Below are 21,629 nucleotides of genomic sequence, written 5' to 3' on the forward strand. Positions count from 1 at the left end.
GGTACTATGTGCAAGACACTATGCTGGAAAGACTTACCTATTTTTGTTTCCTTATGTTATATTATGTGAAGCAACCCTGCAAGCTTCGTTATCCTCATTTGCATCTTAAAGAGCCCAAGGCCAAGAGAGTTCAAGGGATGGAGCAGAGAATTAATTTAATCTCAGATTCTCAGGGCAACGCTCAAAGAACAATGGAACAAGTTTAATTTATGAGTTTGTTTTGTTTTCCTTTGCTTTAGGTTGGTTCTAGGGATTGAACTGAGGGGATTTCTACCTCCAAGATAGACCCCCCCAGCTCTTTTTTTTTTTTTTTTTTAATGTTGAAACAGAATCTTGCTAAATTGCTGAGATTGGCCTCAAACCTATGATCCTCCTGTGTCGGTCTCCTAAGAAGTGGGATTACAGGTATGCGCCACCACTCTCAGCAATTTATGGTTTGTTTAATGACTTTATTTTTAATTAGTAAAACAAAAACATAGTCGATTTTGCCTTGTCCTGTACACCTATAAAAGATCAAATATCATTGTATGAATTAAAAAACACTTATAGACCATTAAAAAGGGAGAATAACATTCTATGTAGTGAACCAAGTGCCTACAGGTAGAGAAATAAAACATCCCCACACCAAATGTCCTCTGTGTTATAAGATTTTCTTCTTGCTTGAGAGTGAAATTCATTTGTCATTTTCCTGGGTGTGTGCCTGGTATCTTTTATACTTACTATCATCTCTTTCCCACTGAATTGTGTTTGGGAAATGTACCTTTTTATTTATCTTAACTTCTAGAAATCAGTAACACTGCATTTATGCCACAATTTAACTTCCCTACCACTCTGTTTCTTTTTCCTTTTTCCCTTCAAATTTTACCCTCTCATCTGCCAAGTGATCCAAAAAAGAGTACCATACATAAATTATTTGAAGGTGAAAATAGGATAACAGCATACTATTAATTAAATATAATCAACTCTCTGGGCAGGGTCATAGAATTCAGAGCCGCAAAGAGCAATGGGGGCTAATTAGTATGCACATAGTAAAGAAATTCCATCTCTCTGTTTTATCACTTTTTTCTTTTGTTACTTAAATGAGCAAAGGCTTTTTTCTCTTCCTTGGTTTTTGTTTTGATTTTGTTATTTTGTGGTACTGGAGATTGAACCCAGGAGCATTCTGCCTGTGAGCTACATGCCCAGCCCTATTTTTTTTTTTAATTTTGAAACAAGGTATCCCTAAATTGCTAAGGGCCTCACCAAATTACTAAAAGTGGCCTCCAGCCTGTGATCCTCCTGTCTCAGCCTCCCAAGTACTATGGCTCACTGATTTTTTTTTCTTTCCTTTTATTCAGGTTCTCCTAGAAAATTAAATATGTGGATAAATTGAATGAACAAAATAAATAAAAAATATCAAGTTAGGGGGGATGAAAGGGGCTAAGCTCACCTTTTACAGTGAAGCCAAGATTGTCAGATTTGTGATCATGATAAACATAGAGATGAAAGGTTGGGCTGAAGGTCTCAGACTTGCATTTCAGATATAGAGAAAATGTCAGTGTTAAAATTCTTCTCAGCACATAGGATTAGATGTGTATATTATTAAAGGCTGTTCTGAACAGATTATGCATATTTATATAAGATATAACAACAAAAAATTATCCAAACTCAAATTTATTTGCCATCACTCTATACTAAATTCTCCTTACAACCTTTCAGATGCATATTTTTCCATTCTCATTGCAAACACTTCTAATCAAGCAGCTGCCATGATTTCCCACCATGAGTCTGCTCGAGAAGCCCACCTTCCTACCCTACAGGCAAAATTATCATTCCTACCATTTTGTCCTACCTTGATTTCCATTCTTTACTGGGTACTCAATGAGGCGCCATGCTTCAAATCTCAACAGTTTTTAGAGGTCAACTACTCTACAAAAGGGGCAGCCTGTCTGAGACTCGGGACGGCACTGGACACCAGACCCCTTCTGCCTAAATCCAGCTCCTAACCTCTGGCCCTCACCCATCAGAAATCTAAATGCCTGGTCTCAGTGACCTCAACACTAGGTTGCAGTGTTCTTGGACTTGGGGTGTACTTTCTTCCCACCTCTGGGTCATTAGAAGCAGCGATGCAGAGTTGAAAATTTTCAACTAAGAGTTGTTTATATTCCCTTGCTGAACTGGATGTGTGGCCCTGGCCCATAATATTTATACATGTTTTCCTTTTTTACTTAATTGAAATTAGCGTACTGTTTATTGCATTCCTTTTACTTCTCCTTAAGAATTTGCTTTTTCCTTCAATTGTTTGCATTGGTATCTTTTGAATTTCCTCCCTCCTATTTATTTTTTGGCATAAATAATCATTGGTGCTGCAGCAGGAGCTTGATAAAGCTTCTTATTATGTTCCCTTTTGTCCAACAGCAAATCACGAGGCATAGAAAAAGCTAAACAGTTTGTCCACAGTTACACAACAAAATAGGAGCTAGCTTTCAATAGGATTTCGAGTTCTTACTTTGCCATATTCCATTTTTATTAAAGGTCTTTCAGTCCCCTGTTATTTCTGTTGATTTATTTTCTCTAAATCCTTTAGATTTTTTTCCTTTCTTAACTTGAATTTTTTCCTCAACTTATAGTTGTTTTGTTCTTGGTTTCTGTCCTTACTTCTCAGCATTTTCGTTTCTGGATATGATGGAACCAGTTCACATTCTCTTAGTTCAGTAAAATGGAGTTTTCTTTTTCAGCTCAGTAGTTAGTGATAATTACTTAAAAACCTAATATTCTAGCCAGGCATGGTGACACACACCTGTAATCCCAGTATTTGGAAAACAGGAGGATCAGAGGTTCAAGGACAGCCTCAGCAACCTAGCAAGACCCTGTTTCAAAACAAAAAATAAGAAGGGCTCAGAGTATAGTTCAGAGGTAAAATGCTCCCGGATTCAATCCCCAGTACCACAGAAAACAAAAACTCTAAAATATCCATATTTATAAATCATATTTCTTCTCTAGGCTTTTCAGTAAAATATGTTAGAGATATGGATAACCTACTTGGGAGAAAAAAGACCTTAAGGAGTTTTCCTTTTCCAAAGACTGAAATAAATTACAAATACATTAAAATTTAACTGAAATTTCAAAAAGGAAGAATTCTTATAAATCAAAACAATGCAAGAAAATCCATGAGGGAAATGATTATATTTGACTGAATATAAATATGAATTTTGAACTTTTTTAGTGTTTTAAGGTAATAACAAACTGTATGTTTATAGCAGACATGCCTGAGAAACAGTATCATACAGAGACATCATACTATTAAATAAAAACTGTATTAAGCCAGGCGTGGTGATACATCTGTGAAAGCCTAGTACTTGGGAGGCAGAGACAGAAGGATCCAGGTTCACAACCAGCCTCAGGGAGGCCCTCTGCAACTTAATGAGACCCTATTTCCAAATAAACAATAAAAAATAGGGCTGGGGTGTAGCTCAGACATAGAATGCCCCTGGATTCAACACACACACACACACACACACACACACACACACACACACACACACATTAATGTCACAACATAAAAGTGAAGAGACACTGTGAACAGACAACTCCCAAAGGTAAAGGCCTATAATTAAACAATGAAAATTTATCCTCATCTGTAACCAAAGAAATAAAAATTGAAATAATACCCACTGCCATTGCAAAGTTTAAAGGTCAATTTAAATGCTAGTGAAGAATAATATGTAAGTAAAAGTAATTTTAAAAATATTTGTAGTATGAGTGATTTTAAATCCCTAACACCTCTAAATTTTAAAAATTTTCATAATGGCACACACTTGAAATCCCAGTATGTGGGAGGCTGAGACAGACTGCAGGTTTGAGGATGCCTCAGCAAATAGCAAGACTTTCAGGAATCTAGCTAGACCCTGTTTCAAATAAAAAGGGCTGAGGGTGTAGCTCAGAGGCAGAAAGCCCCTGAGTTAAATTCCCAATACAAAAAAAAAAAAAATCTATAATGAACAAACATTGCTTGTATAGTAAAAAAAAAAAAAAAAAAAAGCTCTTTAGGCACATGTTATGATTAAGAAGTGCCCAAATATTTTAGTACTTTTTATTCACTGATTAGATTTTCTAATTTCACCATATTTCATCTAATCTAAATATTGTTTGTTCTTAGAAAATAAGAAATAACAAAAGCAGAGGTTTTTTCCAAGTTAATGACATCGTACCATCATATTTCATGGCCAGGACAGAGAGTACTTACCATGATAAGGGCTGTTTTCTGGAAAATGCCCTGTGCAAGGTCAGTAGTGTGTTCACTCCATAGGTGAACTTTGAGACATTGTCTGAGGTGTTGAGATGAAATGTTCTGGAATGGTTTAGGGTAGGGGAAATAGACTTGCCATTAAAAAGGGAAACTTTAAGATAAATATGTTATCAAGAGGGATACATTTTTCTTTAGTGATGAACGTTTAGATCCCTTTATTTCAAAGCATTAATCTCAGTGAAAACAACTTTCCAGCTTTTGCAAAGATCTCCTAAAATAGATCCCTTAAAGAAGCAAAAGTCAAGCAGGACTTTGTTTATTATTACCCAAAGTTAATAAGCGCCAAGCATTAGTTTTTATGAGAAACTTACTTACCTTATCCAGTTAACCCTTGTAATAACCCTCTGAGGTAGGGACATTTAATTGTTTGTTTTTAAAAGAGGAGAAAATTGAGATGCAGCAAGGCTAAAAATAGCCTCATCAAAGCCCAGCACAGGGACATGGAAAGGCAGGACTGGAAAGAGAAAACATGCATATGAATTCTTTTTTATTTTATTGTTTTCTCTTGATTTTTTTTAATTTATATGTGGAACATATTGAAAATGGTATACATTTAGACTGTTATTGGTTCCCTCTCCCTCTCCCCGGCTCCCCTTCCCCCTCCCAACAATGAGTGTCCAGGTTAACCATGCTATATTCATACTTTTACGTATATTCAGATGTACCTTCTCCATTAATCACCCTCAGCCTTCTTCCTCTCCTATCCTTCATTCTAGCTTTGTTGAGGTTTCCCCTCCATTATCTGGAGTCCCTCTAGTATCCCCACTACTCCCTAGTTTGGGTATATTAGAGAAAACATATGTCCCTTTTCTTTCTGTGCTTGGCTAATCTCACTTAACATAATGTTCTCCAGATCTTTCCATTGTCTTGCGAATGCCATGCTTTTGTTCTTCTTTATAACTGAATAGAATTCCATTGTATTTTCCATAATTTTGCAATCTATTCATCTGTTGATGGAGACCTTGGTTGGTTCCATATTTTGGCTATTACAAACTGTGCTGCTATGAACATGGGTATGCATGTGTTACTGTAGTTCTCTGATTTCAAGCCCTTTGGAAAGATACCCAGGAGTGGTATAGCCATATCACATCCTATGAATTCTAACACTGACTCTTGCACTTCAGTGACCTTGACTTTCCCCCAATAACTGACTCCCACCTCCAGGATGGGCGCATGTCAGCAGCTGCCAATCATACTCTCTGGGAAACAAAGCACAAAAAGCTCAGCTTTTGTATTTGAACTTGGGTTAAATCTTTGCTCTACTATTGTGTTTCTAAGTTGGTTATTTCTTCACCTATAAAATGGGGGAAGGGCAGTGTTAATATCTCAGAATGTTGCTATGAATATTGAGATACCATGTGTGAAAGTGCTTAGAATAACACTTGGCAAATAATAACTAGTTAACAAACGTTAGTTTCCTTTCTTCCTTCCTTTGACAGGACAAAGTCATTCTTCCTCACTAAGTTGACATAAAAATGCTTCCAGGACTCCCAGCTTAGCACAGAATCCTCAGAGAACTTTACTAAAACAAATGAGCCTTACACAGGGATCTCACAGACAGTTTTCCCCCCTTTGGCAATGCAGGGGGAACCCAAGGGTGTTCTCTGAGCTACACCACCAGCCCTTTGACTACCTCCTCATGTGCTAATCCATAATAAACATGTAAAACACCACTTGAGGGATTAACCTGCTGGGCTGAGCATCTATTCTGGCTCCTCTCATATTTGTTTTGACCTCTTCCCTGCTCTCCACTTCTGTGGGACACTGACCACAGGGTATCATATTTAATGTCCTGACACACAGCTCTGTCACAATTATTATCGACACAATCTCTCACTTTGACCCTCAGTCTCTCACATGCTATTTTATGGGAATGGCCTTGCTGCGACGGTTTATCACATGGTGTTTTACAGTTGTCCGTCAAAGCTAAGATAACCGGTACTCACATCTTCTATCCAAAACACAGGAGCCTGCATTAGTTGCAAGGCAGGTTGCCTGCCCCGTCTTACTTCCCAAAGGAAAGGAGGAAAATTTCAAAGGGAAAGTAAGCTGGAACTCTGTCTCTGATCACTATGTTCTCTTGTAAGTTTATCACAGAATTAAAAAAATAACTTATATACATATAGATGCAAACACATCCATATATACATGCATATGTATATAGAGAAATGTAGGATACAGAAGCTATTTTTAAGGATTCGCTCAGAAGTTACAAATACACATATATGTTTTTAAACTTTTAATTTAAATGACAATAATTTGAGCCAAAATAAAGATATTAATTTTTTCTTATGTTTTAATTAATAAAAACTATTTACTTATGGCATACAACAATGTTTTAAAAGGTTTATGCATTGTGGAATGGCTAAAACAAGCTAAGCAATATATGCATTACTTCACCTGTACTTTAAAACTTTTTTTCTGTATTTTTCCTATGCTAGTAAGAACATGAGCACAAAATACTGATGTCAAATATATTAGATAACTTTATGATTTACATATTAGACTTTCAGACATACATGTAAGTAAAAATTGGTTTGTGTTACATATTACATCTGATTTCTCAATCCAGATATATTTACTTTTTCTAAATTTTTCACTTAATATTATTAGTCATTCAACTATTTCCATAACAAGTCTAGCCATTCATTAAAAAATTATAGTACATTTTCCTAATTTGGAGTTATTTCCAACAATAAAATTGTCCATTTCCTATAAAAGAACTATGGACAGTTGCTACAGTTAATCATAGTACCAACAGAGAAAAATAGATTTGGTTCCTATTTCTACAAAAGTTCTCACTGAATTGTATGTATGTACGGAAAACCCAATTTGTGTGATCAAAATAATTCATGTGCTGTGTAAACCTAACAACATTTTCTCCCATGTAGACGAGGATCCAATGTGTCTCTCACATTGGACATGAGTAGTTTGGGGAACGTTGAACCTTTTGTGGTTGTACCAACCCCACGGGAGAAAGTAGCCATGGAGTACCTGCAATCAGCCAGTCGAATTCTCACGAGGTCACAGCTGAGGGACGTCGTGGCAAGTTCACATTTACTCCAAAGTGAATTCATGGTGAGCTTGCTATCCATTACTCATTCATGGTGAGCTTGCTATCCATTACTCATTCTCTGGTATTTTTATACAGATGGAAAATGATGAGATCTATATGGAAATAATGCTGCCCCATGCTTAAGCAGCTTATAGTAAACAAACAGATTCAGCTCAAAAGTTAACACGCAATGGTTTTAGGCCCACCATCTGTCTCACCGAGTGTTCAGGCTCTAATGCAACAGCCAATCAAGGCAGAGATTGTAGGAATGGCCAGGCCCTAAACTGGTACAAAGGAGGTGGGCAGAGAAAGAACATTAAGAAACAGCCTTGCTGTCACTGTGGAATTCAATTGTTCAGTTTAACTGAAGCATTGAAATCCAAGTGGGACATAGCAAAAGCTGAGCCTCAGAAAAAAAATTTTTTTAAAGCACAAGTCTCAATATACACTCAGGAATGTAGACTTTGTCTTGTGTTTTAGAAAGAGTGCTCTATTGGCAGTGGAGTAGGCACTAGAAGAGACCAGTGTGGAGGCACTAAAGCTAATCTTGTAGAACTGGGATGATGGTATCTACTAAGATAGTAGCAGCAAAAACAGAGAGACTCTATAAGAGACTACAAACAGAAGGCTTAATTGGACAAGGTACCAGAAGTAATGGAGAAGTCAGGAATGATACCCAGTTTTGGGCTTCAGCAACAGGATACATATGGTGCCCTTGAATGAAAGAAGGAACACAGAAGGAAGACCAAGTGTAGGCTAAAAATGATGCTGAGTACTGTTTTAGATGCAACAGTATTCCTGGTAATACTTAATGCATGATAACATATATGGAATCAGATTAGACCTACTAAGGTCTCATTGTTGCCCCAAAGCAGCATTTATTTGATAGTTCATTTTGCATCTGAAATCACTTGTCATCCTAAGACATATGGGCTGAATATACTATATTGATCATTCTAGGATGAGTTTAGATATTTGTAACCAGGCTAACGATGAAACATCCAATAATGGGATGGATCTACTCTTGGTCTGTTAAGAGTAGACACTGTTAAGTAAGTGTCCAGTGCAAAGTACAAAAATGGATCTTTTAAAATTAGAATCTGTAGCATGTCATCTTATTGTATGTGAAGAAATGAGACCTATAGGGATGAAAGAACCAGTCAATGATCACACAGTTAACCAAAGACACACCTAGTATTCTTCTCTGTAACTATAAATAGACCATTGTTCATGAAATAAGCCTTTAACATAACCTACTTCCCTGAAAGGACATATGAGGCCAGCAAGGTATGTCCAGGAGAGAGATAATGCTGGAAGATGACAGGTTATCAGCATGTGTCAGAAAACAGGAGGTAAAATGAAAGAGAAGGGAAGGAATAAAGATATTACCTACTTCATAGCTTTGCCAAAACAGACTGACCTGTTTAATTTATCAGACAAGAACATGTGTTTTCTACTGAACATTCAACAACTTTGGTTATTTTAGTAACTTGGAACTGAGATGTTAAAACATGAAGATGGAGCAGAGATTTTTAGATATTATGAAAATCTAAAATAGGGTAAATTAATGAAATAATATTTAAATAATAACTTTCTTTCCTTTCTGGACCAAGTCTCAAATTCATAATGTAGGCTGATATTTCTCACATTTTCAGATTGATTGAAAACTAGTAGATGATTTCTTTTATTTTAGTAAATATTAGGCTGTTGAGTTATATTTTTCATTGAATAAAACTAAGTAAGAAGAATAGTATTTTCAAGATCTAATACTTAACAGCCATTAAATAACATAAAATTTAGTTACTTAATACTAACAATCTAAACAATCGTTTGAAAAATTTCATACTAGAAAACATATTATTTTTAATAATCAAGTCCTTAAATATTTTCCTAGATTCTTCCAAAAACTCGCACGCATTTCTTTCTTTATCCTGGTCAGCTAAAAGATGGTCCCATTTTTCTGTCTAGTGCCTTTACATAGAGCCACTTCTATTCTAAATGTTCCCTCTCTAGTCACTTGAGGCATGCGACATATATTCTCACCAAATAAGTGCATCCATGTTCTTATGTGAAAAAAAAGTATCTGGACTGTCTTCTCTAAAAAGAAGACATTTACAACCACAAATGAAGCGATCCAATTAAAAGTCACTCCTTAATTCAAACAAATTATAATACTCGAATAAACAAAAACACCACTCTATTTGCCACTTTGAGAGAGAGGCTTTAATTATCCTAAAAGAATCATACTTAATATTAAAAAAAAGAACCCATCATGGTGAAATTTTGATACTAAACTTACATGAAGATTTAACGAAAGTTGAATATGTTGTTTTTAAACATCTACTTTTCAGCTGTCTGTCCATATAATTCTAGCAATAATGTCACAGCATGATTCTTAAACTCTAGGTATTTTATTTCTCTTTCATGATTACATATAAAATAATACTTTTTAAGCAGAGACTGTTTCTTAGAAGTCAGCTTGACAGGGTGCAGCCAACATGTTTATGAAAGGAAGGGTGTAGGTCCAGCAGCCAGAGGCTGAAGCCTGTTTTGTAAATGACTTTGAAGTCCAATAGAGTGTGGATCAAATGGCCCCCTGTGAAGATTTTTTTCTTTGAGTCAGCATTAGATACACTAAGTTGATATCACTTATTTTTGCAGGAAATACCAATGAATTTTGTGGATCCCAAGGAAATTGACATTCCGCGTCATGGGACTAAAAATCGCTATAAGACCATTTTGCCAAGTAAGTTTCTTGATTCTATCATTTGCACTGTAAAGCACAAGACAAGTCTTTTCCATCTACCTCTACCTCACTATTTCCAGTCCTCACAATGCCCACATACTCCCTAAATTTGGACTTAAAACCATTTTTCAAGCCATAACAATTGAAGTTGTCTCAAGTTGATAACTATACCTTATATTATTCTGTTCATAGTGATCTGCTCCCAATTCCAATAGATACATAGTTCTAAAATTTTATTGTGCTATACATTATGGTTCATTGATTTTTATTATTAGTATCTCAAAATTCATTAGGTAAAGGAAAGCTTATTTTAATGAATCTTGCTGGGACAACCTGGTACCTACATGCAAAAATTAAAAGAAAAATAAAAATGAAGTTGAATCCTACCTTATGCCACATACAAAAGTAATTCAAATTGAATCAGATACTTACGTGTTATATAAGATAAAGTCATAAAATTCTTAAAATAAGGTATAAATCTTAATAACTTTGAATAAGTTAATGGTTTCTTAACTATGACACTTAAAAGTACAAGTAACACAAATACATAAATTTTACAAAGATTTAAAATTTACACTTCAAGTGACAGCATCAAAAAAGTGAAGAGATGACCCTCAGAATGGGAGACAATATTTTTAAATCACATGTCTATGAAAAGACTTGTATTTATAATATATTAAGAACTCATAACAGTATTTAAAAAGACAACCAAATTTAACCATAGACAAAAGATTTGAAAGGACATTTCTCCATAGATGAGATACAAATGACCAATAAGCAAACAGAAGTATATTCAACATCATTAGCCATCAGGGAAATAGAAATCACAATATCACCTCATATCCACTAAGATGATTATAATTTAAAAATAGACAATTAAAAATGTTACAAGGAGCCAGATAAATTGCAACCTTCAAACACTGGCTGTAGGACTATAAAGTGGTACATCTACTTAGGAAAAAAGTCTAGGTTCCTCAAAAGGTAAAACCTAGAGTAACCATATGACCCAAACATTCCACTCTTAATATTTAGTACCCAAGAAACAAAAAACATGTATTTACACAAAAATGATCATAGCAACATTATTCTTAGTTGCCAAGGAGAGGGCACAACACAAATGTCCATCAATTGGTGAACAAGTAAATAAAATGTAATATACCCACACGATGGAATGAATAAAAGGGATTCAAAGCTGAGTGTGGTGGCACATGCCTGTAATCCCAGTACCTGAGAGCCTGAAACAGGAGGATCACAGATTTGAGGCCAGCCTTAGCAACCTAGTGGGACTCTTTCAAAATAAAATATAAAATACATCTGGAGCTGTAGCTCAGAAGTAGAATGCCCCTGGGTTCAATCCCCAATACAAAACAGAGAGGCCAGAGGAAATCAGGTACCAATACACACTAAAAATTAATAAATCTCAAAGACATCAAGCTCAAAGAAAGAAGACAGCCATAAAATACTTCATATTATATAATTCCATCTACTGATAGAATTATTTGACATCACATGCTAGATAAAATGTTCTACCACTGAGCTACATCCTTGGCCCAGAGTACTGTGAGTGATACTTGCTGGCTTCTCCATCTGGAGAAACTGCAAATGCTTTGTTAAAAGTTTCACCCCATGGCAACATATAGTCAAATTCATTTACCTAAAGTAGAGTCACTGCTGAATAATATTTTAGGGTTACAACAGGTTGAATAGAATGAAAGTGCTCTTTGTAAAAATTGATATTCTCTCTCTCTCTCTCTCTCTCTCTCTCTCTCTCTCTCTCTCTCTCCAACTGAATTTTTAATCTAAAACATACTCAAAATTAAGTAGTACATCCACCACAATTATTATATAGACCACAACCATCCTTGATCTTCAGAAGGATGTGGAGCCAGGCATGTTGGCACTCGCCTATAATCCCAGTATTTGGGAGGCTGAGATAGGAGGATGGCAGGTTCAAAGCGAGTCTCTGCAACTTAGACTCTGGGCAACTTAGCAAGACCCTGCTTCCAAATAAAAGATAAAATAGGGCTGGGAATATGGCTCAGATATAGAATGCACCTAGGTTTAATTCTCAGTACCAAAAAAGGGAAGGGGATTTGGAAATTATTAAGATTATTTCAAAGTTCTGCTCTCTCTGTTTCCTGCTCTGATAATATCAGACAATTGCTTCACAGTCCTGTGTCAGCCTTTCCATTCCCAGAACTGGGTGGATCGCTTGAACCAGGCACCTGTGCTGACAACGGAGGTTGCGAGTGATGGATTTTCTGTTGAAAATGTCTGTAGCCTGAGTGCCCCACCCACGTTTGCTGCAAGAAATACAATTTAGGAAATAGAGTTTCGCAAGCCACGCTATTGGTTGAAAGTTATCAGAGAAGATTGGAATAAACAAACAAAACTGTTCTTTATGGCTTAGACTGTAATATGAAACAAATTTGAAACATCACAAAAATTGATGGCTAGCAAATTATCTAGATTTGAAACTTTAGGTTTGTTTTTATTGTTTTAAACTACAGTAAACTCAGGTTTAAAATATTGCTAGTTTGTACATATCAAGGACATATAGTTTTGAGCCAAAAACCAATTAAGTTATACCTGTTCTCTGAATTCAATGTCAGCCTGGCTCAAAATAGTCCAAAATTTAGTTAAACTGCTAAAGTCAAGTCTATGCCCGGCCAGAATAGCTTTTGACAAAATCTAATATGTCAACCAAAATACTAAAATCTGGGTATCACTTTGTCTGTTAAACAGAAAACTTAAGATTGCAGCAGGCATTTTAGAGAAATCAGGATGGGGAAATTTCATAAATACAGATTTGGTACAACAAACATAAATATAGATTTGGTAGAACAAATCTATATTTATGCCCAATGATTTTAAGAGGAAAAATGAAAAATGAAGGAGGGTTGGGCATGGTGGTACACACCTGTAATCTCAGTACTTGAGAGTCTAAGACAAGAGGATTACAGGTTCAAGGACAGCCTTAATGAGACCTTGCTTCAAAATAAAAAGTAAAGTAAAATAGGGCTGGGAGGATAGCTCACAGGTAAAATGCCTCTGAGTTCAATCCCCAGCATCAAGAAGAAGGAGGAGGAGGAGGAGGAGGAGGAGGAGGAGGAGGAGGAGGAGGAGGAGGAGGAGGAAGGGAGATAAGGCAGGAGGTTTATAGGTAGCAGAAGGAAAAGACAGAAAAGAAAGGAAGAAAGGAGAGAAATAGAGCAAAAGAGTGGAATAATGATTACTATTGAAATGATATTTGTAATTGTTATTGCTACTGTCCAGATGTATCCAAATACTATGCTAAATATTTACCATATAACTCAGAAATATTTGACCAGAAGCACTTTCATAGTGAATTTGACGAATGCATAGGCTTAACATGCATAACATTGATAAAAGTAGTGGTTATGAAATTGACAATAATGACACCAATAAAGTTGTTTTTAATCCAGGGCTTTTTTTTTATTAGTCCAAGTTAATATATTAAGAGGCTCTGGTTGAGAAGCTACATTTTCCCCTTATTTGGTCATATTCTAGCTTTATAAAGATTTAAAAAAAAAACTACTTGGAAACCTCTAAATCCCTGGAAATTACTATAAATTACTAATATACCACATAAGCCTAATTAGCTTGACAGGGCACCACTTCTAAGCAGTTTATAGAGTTCTCAGTAAATCATATATATCACTAGTATTATAAAAACTGAAGGAAGTGGCCTTTTTTTTTTTTTTTTTTTTTTTTTTTTAGTGCCGGGGATTGAACCCAGGGGCATTCTACCTCAAGTTATGCCCCCAGACCTATTTTTTATTTTGAAACAAGGTCTCACTGAGTTGAAGAGGGCCTCACTAAGTAGCTGAGGCTGACCACGAACCTGCGATCCTCCTGTGTCAGCCACCCAAATGTGTGCACCACCATGCCCAGCTAGGAAGTGGCCTCTTTTTAAGCCTGAATGGTTTAGGGAGTTTATGAGAACATCTAATAATCAGTAGGTACTAAAAGGAATAAAATTTATCTTGTCCCATTTTCTGAGAAATGAAAAAAAAATCTAGAAAGTAAAAAGTAGGGTTCTGACTATTTCTAACAGCTGTTCATTTTAGTATTAAACTCTATATAAACACATACCAGACAGAAATCAGACAGGATAGACAAGTGAATGAAATGTAGCCCTTGCCCTTAAGAGGCTTGGCATGATTCATCTAGTAGGCAAAAATGTAAGCACTTAAAATACAAGACAATAAATACTGAAAACTCAGTCTGAGCAAAGAAGCTAATGCTTCGCTCTGTCTGGGAAGAGAGAGGGTTGCAGAAAGATGTGCTTCTCCAACTGAGCCCTGCGGAGTGAGGAAGACTCTACCAGGCCGGGAAGACACAAGAAACAGTAGATGCAAAGGCCTAGAATCTACAAGAGCATGGGATAGATTGCCCTAGATCCATGGGGCTAGATCCTACAGTACACATGGGAAAGTGCCTATTGATAAGGGCTTGGGATAAATGAGATAGCTGAAGAGCTGCTCTATTCCACTAAGTAAGGGGCTTGGATTTTATCATCTGGGCCTGCACTGTCTAGATGAGCAACTATTAGCTACATGTGGCTATGGAAATCTAAATTTTAACGAATTTGAAGTAAATAAAAGCTGGGTGTGCTGGCTCACTCCTACAATCCCACTATTTGAGAGTCTGAGAAAGGAGGATTGTAGGTTGGAGGTCAGCAACTTAGCAAGACCCTGTTTCAATATAAAAAGTGTTGGTGGTGTAGAATACTCCTGGTTCAATCCCCATTATGAAGAAGAAGAAGGAGGAGGAGATGAAAAGGAGGAGGAGGAGGAGGAAGAGGAGGAGGAGGAGGAAGAGGGGGAGAAGGAGCAAGAGGGGGAGGAGGATGAGGAAGAGGAAGAGGAAGAGGAAGAGGAGAAGGAGAGCCGGGCGTGGTGGCGCACACTTGTAATCCCAGCATTCGGGAGGCTGAGACCGGAGGATCGCGGTTCGCGGACAGCCTCAGCTACTTAGTGAGGCCCTCTGCAATTCAGTGAGACCTGGTTTCAAAACAAAGAATAAAAAATAGGGCAGGGGGTGTAGCTCGGAGGTTGAATGCCCCTGGGTTCTATTCCCATACCTACAAAAAAAAAAAAAAAAAAAAAAAGGAGGAAGAGGAGGAGGAGGAGGAGGAGGAGGAAATTCCTTAGTCCATTAAAGCTCACATGTCAAGTTCTCAGGAGCCACGTGGGACTAAAGACAATGTCTTTCAAAGAGTGTGAAGGATTTAGAACAAATGGCGTGTTTGTTGTAGGGCTAGAAAGAAGAAATCAGCAATTTAGGGCTGTGCAAGCTGATCTAATCACCGTAAATGTCCTAATGGTGACACCATAGAACCTGGTACTTAATTTTAGACTAAGAGGAATATTATTATATTGTTGAAAAGTTACTCTTTTTTTGTGGGTTTGGGGATGGAAACCAGGGGCATTTGACCTCCAAGCTACACGCCCTGCCCTATTTTTTTTTTTTATTCTTTATTTTGAAACCATGTCTCACTGAGTTGCAGAGGGCCTCACTAAGTAGCTGAGGCTGTCCGCGAACAGCGATCCTCCGGTCTCAGCCTCCCGAATGCTGGGATTACAAGTGTGCGCCACCACGCCCGGCTGAAAAGTTATTCTTTGGGGATCTAGATACTTAATGGACATGTGAGCTTTAAGAAACTCTGACTTCAACTTCTAAATATGCACAAAACCTGGATGTGCAGAATATTCCTCTATTTAATGCCTCCCTAAGGAGAACTGATTCATGGTAATATTATTCCTTCCTAAAATAGTTCTCAAAAAATATAATGTATTTCTATATGCTTATATATAGTAATATATATTAGTAATACATAGCAATATATATTACTAAATACAACCAAAATAATAGTGATAATAGTGACATAAATAAATTGTAAATACATTTCCCTCTCGAGTATAAGCTGCCCGGGCTGATAAGGCAGCTTTGCCATGTTGTGCATCAGACCCTCCTCTTTGGTTCCTTTTAGCCATTCCCAGGGTGTTGACTTTCTTTGCATGTCCAAGATTCTGATGATCACTGTAACCGCGTCCCTAAAGTCACGATGGACTGTGAAGTATAGAAAGAAGACGTCACCCTCACTCTACCCCATAATGTGAAGGTCACACACCGCCCTGCTGCTCATATTTTGTGAGAACCCCGTCATGCAGGCATAGCTGATACAAGGGATGGTATGAAGGGATCTGGAAGGAAACACACCAACGACTGTATCTATCACTCTGAACCCCATTATGATGTATAATTACATTGTGTACCAGCAAAAGCATTAAAAAAAAAAAAAGGAAAGTCATACCGCGCATTGTACCAAGGTCCCAGCTAGAACCTGAGACCTTACTACTAAAGAAAGAGGAGAGTGCTCACCAGGAGATGACGGTGACTGGCTCTTACACACCTCTGGATGCGCATGCGTGTGGGTGTGCGTGCGCACTGCTATGCTTGCTATTGTGTGCTCCAGCTGATGAGAGCAACGCCGTGGCTGGCCCTGCACAGGTTCAACGAGAAGCTTCAGGGTGCTTGAGCCGGGGCTCCCGGTCGGCCCTCCTCCCGCGACGCTGATGGAGCACGCTCAGTGCGCGCTGCTGTGTCCCCGGCCCTGGCTTTTCTTTCTGCTTGTCTGGAATTTTGCGTTCTGCAAAGGGTTTTGGTATATATGGATGACAGCGAAGGCGCAAAGGAAAGTGGAATGATTTGACTTTGCATGTTAAAAGGCAGCTCACGGGGTTCAAGAACCCTTGGGGGAAAAGATGAGGAAACAGAAACAAGTCTACCTGAAGTCCCTAGACATTATAAAGGGTTTGGTGAGTTGTATTCACACCAAGAGGTTTTGCCAACAGAGATAGATTTAAGTTGGTGGGGTAGAAGTTAAAGTTTAAAGTATTTGGAAGATACTCTAAAAATGAATGCAAGCTGGGTGTGGTGACACACCTTAATAATCCCAGGATTTGGAGGATTGGGGGTTCAAAGCCAACCTCACCAATTTAGCAAGACCCTCAACAACTCAGCGAGATCCTGTTTCAAAAACAAAAAAATAAACCAGGAATGGTAGCCCATGCTTGTAACCCCAATAATTAGGAGGCTGAGACAGGAGGATCACAGGTTCATGGCCAGCCTCAGCAACTTAGTGAGCTCTACCCCCATTTCAAAATACAACATAAAATAGGACTGAGCTCAGAGGTAAAATTCTCCTGAGTTCAATCTCTAGGGCCACAAATAATAAAATAAAATAAAAAATAAAAAGAGCTGAGTGTATAGCTGGAAGTAGAATGTCCCTGAGTTTAACCCCCAGTACCAAAAAATAAAAAGTGACTCATTGATTTCTGCTCACACTTAACAGGATATGAATTAGTCTGTACAAGTTTTTTAGTTGGGGGGGGGTAACTGGGAATTGGGCCCAGGGATATTCTATCTCTGTGGAGTCTCACTAGTTTCCTGGGGGTCTCACTAGCTTCCCGAGGGCCTCAATAAGTTGCTGAAACTGGCCTCAAACCTACAATCCTCCTGTCTCAGCCTCCCAAGTACTAGGATTACAGTACTAGATTATAGTCTCTACTTTTATTTAGACAGAGTATTAAAGAATTTGTAGCTGTATTTTCACACTAGCTCTATTCTCATGGACTAGTTAGACTCATAAAACTAATCATGGCTTTCATTATCTTTAATAGTAATCATATGTAAAGCTAATTTTAAAATATATGTTGGTTGTGCTGAGATTTGCTATGTTATTAATTATCTCTAACTCCCACACACAAGAATTCTGTGAAACGTTCTTCCCCTCCTCCTACCCCCTGCCTCAACTCCTCTATTATTTTCTCAGCTTGGCCTGTGAAAGTAAGAGACTATCTTAGTCAGGCGTGGTGGCGCACACTTGTAATCCCCGCGCTTGGGAGGCAGAGACAGGAGGATCGTGCAGGTTCAAAGCCAGCCACGCGCACTAGCTTAGGAGACCCTGTTTCCAAATAAAAATGTAAAAATAGGTCTGGAAGTGAAGTCCGGAGGTAGAAGGGCTTCCAGGAACCCCAGTACCACCAAAAAAAAAAAAAAAAAAAAAAAGACTATCTTAAACCCTAAAGGCACTCGCTGACTCTGCTTCTGCAGGGTGTGGGTATAGGAGAAGGGTGCTTCTTTGCTGCACCCAGTTTTTATACTGCCATCCACTGAGAAAGAACGTTTAAAAAGCATTGAATTTTCTGTTATTTAGGGAAGAAACTAAACAAACAGTAGGATGTACCAAGTTGTATTAAAATTGCTAATTTATGTGGCTATCAGTATTAGGGATGTTAGTAGCTAAAGATACTCCAGAGTAGACAGTATAGGTTCAGAGCCAAACTTTCTGCCTATTTGACAAATGATTTAAACTTTCTGGGTTTTTTTTTTTTCTTGTGGTATTGGGGTTCCTGGAAGCCCTTCTACCTCCGGGCTACACTCCCAGACCTATTTTTACATTTTTATTTGGAAACAGGGTCTCCTAAGCCAGCGCGCATGGCTGGCTTAGAACCTGCGTGATCCTCCTGTCTCTGCCTCCCAAGCGCGGGGATTACAAGCGTGCGCCACCACGCCCGGCTTCTGTTTTCTATTGAAAAAAAAAAAAAATGTGGCACCTGAACACAGCAGTATAAGCCTGTAACCCCAGTAATTGGAAAGCTGAAACAGGAGGATTCAGGTTTGAGGCCAGCCTCAGCAACTAAATGAGACCTTCAGTAACAGGGAGACTCTGTTTCAAAATGAAAAGTAAAATAGGAAGCTGGGCATGGTGGCACATGCTTATAATCCCAGCATTTGGGAGGCTGAGACAGGAGCATTACAGGTTTGTGGCAACTCAGGTTGCAGGTTCGCAACTCAGTGAGATGCTGTTTCAAAATTAGAATAATAAGCCAGGCGGGAGGCTGAGACTGGAGGATCGCGGTTCGTGGACAGCCTCAGCTACTTAGTGAGGCCCTCTGCAACTCAGTGAGACCCGGTTTCAAAATAAAGAATAAAAAATAGGGCAGGGGGTGTAGCTTGGAGGTCAAATGCCCCTGGGTTCCATCCCCAGACCCCCCAAAAAAAGAATAATAAATAGGGTTGAAGGTGTACCTAGGAGGTAGAATGCCCCTGGGTTCCATCCCCAGTACTGCAAAAAAGAAAGTAAATAAATAATATTAAATTAAATAGGGCTGGGGATGTAGGTCAGAAGTAGAATGCCCCTAGTTCCAGTCCCCTGTACCAAAGGGAAAAAAAGGTAGAGAAAAGGCTACCCATACTTTAGGTATTTTTATTAACAATTTAGAAAGATGAAATAATATACTACCTGCATTGAGAATCAGATGCTGACAATCAGCACATACCATTTGAGATTTTTTGAATCAACTGAGAACTCACTGAAGTGAATCGTGTCTATTATTTTAACCTCCCTCTTTCCCTGACTTGCCCTGAACCCATCTCATACTGTAGCACAAAGTCAGGGACACAGTGACTCTGTCTCCCCACACTGAGAAATCAAGGGGTCTGGCCAGAACACAAGTTCATGAAGCAAGGCCAGATTGGGTCTTGAGGGCCTGGGTGAGATGAGACAGTGAAATATAAAGAAATGATTCACCTCTGAAGGGATAGGAGAAAGCTAGGGGTAGGGATATCTGGCACAAATTCCAAGTAACAACAAAAATGAGGACATAAAAGAGAGAGATGGAGTCAAGAATCAGAGCCCCATGACAAGCATCATCTCAGCCTCATGGCCAAGCACTACATCACGTGGTCAAGATGAGCCCAAATGTCCCTCACTGAACACTGATGGGTCAAGAGATGAACACATGGGGGAGAGAGAAAAGTCACAGGTTCACCACCAGCCTCAGCAACATAGCAAGACCCTGTTTCAAAACAACTAATAAAATAAGGGTGGGGATGTAACTCAGAGGGAGAAAGCCCTGGGTTCAATGCCAGTACCAAAAAAGAGAAGGAGAGAGAAAGAGAAAGAGAGAGAGAGAGAGAGAGAGAGAGAGAGAGAGAGAGAGAGAGAGAGAGAGAGAGAAGGGAATACACACTTGCATGAAAGGCAAACATCGGCACATGCCAATCAACATATAAGTTGATGGGAGAGCTGCTTGCACGTTAGTGTGTTCTAGTCAATGTATTTAATGTATTCTTTCTTGTTTTCTTCATCAGATCCCCTCAGCAGAGTGTGTTTAAGACCAAAAAATGTAACTGATTCATTGAGTACCTACATTAATGCTAATTATATAAGGGTAAGTAAATAAATATAAATTTCTTTCTGATGAGCATGTTGACTTACTTGGAATCGTTGTTTGGGTTTTTCTCCCCTTAGAGTACATTAGGCTTGACTTAACTTGATTACCAGCAAGGCCTTTGTCAGTCTGTCCACATCGGTGGTGAGTCTTTCTCACTGTGGTCATACTGAGTCGCTGACCACGGTCTCTGTGTGGATGCAGTCACATGCATCATGCTGTTGCAATCCACGACACTGCATGATAGGTGTTGCATTTGGGCTAGAACAGCTCTTTAGTTCCGAAGAGCATTCCCCTAAGCTCTTCCTCTGAGGCATGAACTTAAAAGCCAATGTGTCTTGTCTCTTTTCCCCACCAGGGCTACAGTGGCAAAGAGAAGGCGTTCATTGCCACACAGGGCCCCATGATCAACACCGTGAATGACTTCTGGCAGATGGTTTGGCAGGAAGACAGCCCTGTGATTGTGATGATCACAAAACTCAAAGAAAAAAATGAGGTATGATCTTTAAGTAGGTTTTGAAGGTCATACATGTTCTGTCGCTATAGAAGAAATTCTGTGTTAAGTAAAATCATCAAATTCCTGTAACAGATATGCTTAACCCATCCCATGCTTAAATCATCCCAGATGTGAAACATGTATTAAAAAAAATCACATGCGTTATATAATATGAAATAGTATATATTATATAATGAGAATATAATTATGTTCTAACAATTATAATATTGATTATGATTTTCAACCCATTTTAGTATACCTATAGCAATTTAATGAAATATTCCAGAATTAAAATTTCGGACTTTAATGTGTTAAGATGAAAACTTTGAGATATTTAAAGACTAGGTCATATCCAGGCATGGTTGCAGACACCTGTAATACCAGTCACTTGAGAGTCTGAGATAGGAAGATTACAGGTTCGCAGCCATCCTCAGCAACTTAACAAAACCCTGTTTGCAAAAAAAGAAAATAAAATAGGGCTGAGAGTGTATCTCAGAGATAGAATTCCCCTCAGTCTAATACCCAGTACCACAAAAAATATTAATATTAATAAAAATAATAAAATAAACTAGGTCACTGTATACACTCAACAAATACTAATTAGGATTGTTCTATGAATGACAGCTTTCTTCAGACAAGTCAGTATACTTGGTATATAAGTATATATGAAAATTAATTTGTCACAAATCAACCTTTCTCACAGCATAAAAATATTCTTTTGAGTATTCAAAGCTGAGAAAGCTCTGAATTTTAAAGTACTCACACAAAGATAAAACTTC

At 38.1% G+C, this 21,629-nt stretch overlaps 1 protein-coding gene across 1 annotated transcript in view; it reads left to right on the forward strand.

Moving 5' to 3' along the window:
• The window catches only part of PTPRR (protein tyrosine phosphatase receptor type R), a gene marked incomplete at its 3' end in the record, with an annotated part of 263,199 nt that overhangs the window by 199,258 nt on the left and 42,312 nt on the right, over window positions 1-21,629 (forward strand). The window contains exons 7-10 of the mRNA XM_080705235.1: window positions 7,180-7,366; window positions 10,005-10,089; window positions 20,275-20,354; window positions 20,713-20,850. Of these exons, the coding sequence (XP_080561361.1) occupies window positions 7,180-7,366; window positions 10,005-10,089; window positions 20,275-20,354; window positions 20,713-20,850 (490 nt within the window). The remainder of the gene's footprint in view (window positions 1-7,179; window positions 7,367-10,004; window positions 10,090-20,274; window positions 20,355-20,712; window positions 20,851-21,629) is intronic.

This window comes from Muscardinus avellanarius, assembly GCF_963383645.1.
Source record: "Muscardinus avellanarius genome assembly, chromosome: 11".
NCBI lineage: Eukaryota > Metazoa > Chordata > Mammalia > Rodentia > Gliridae > Muscardinus > Muscardinus avellanarius.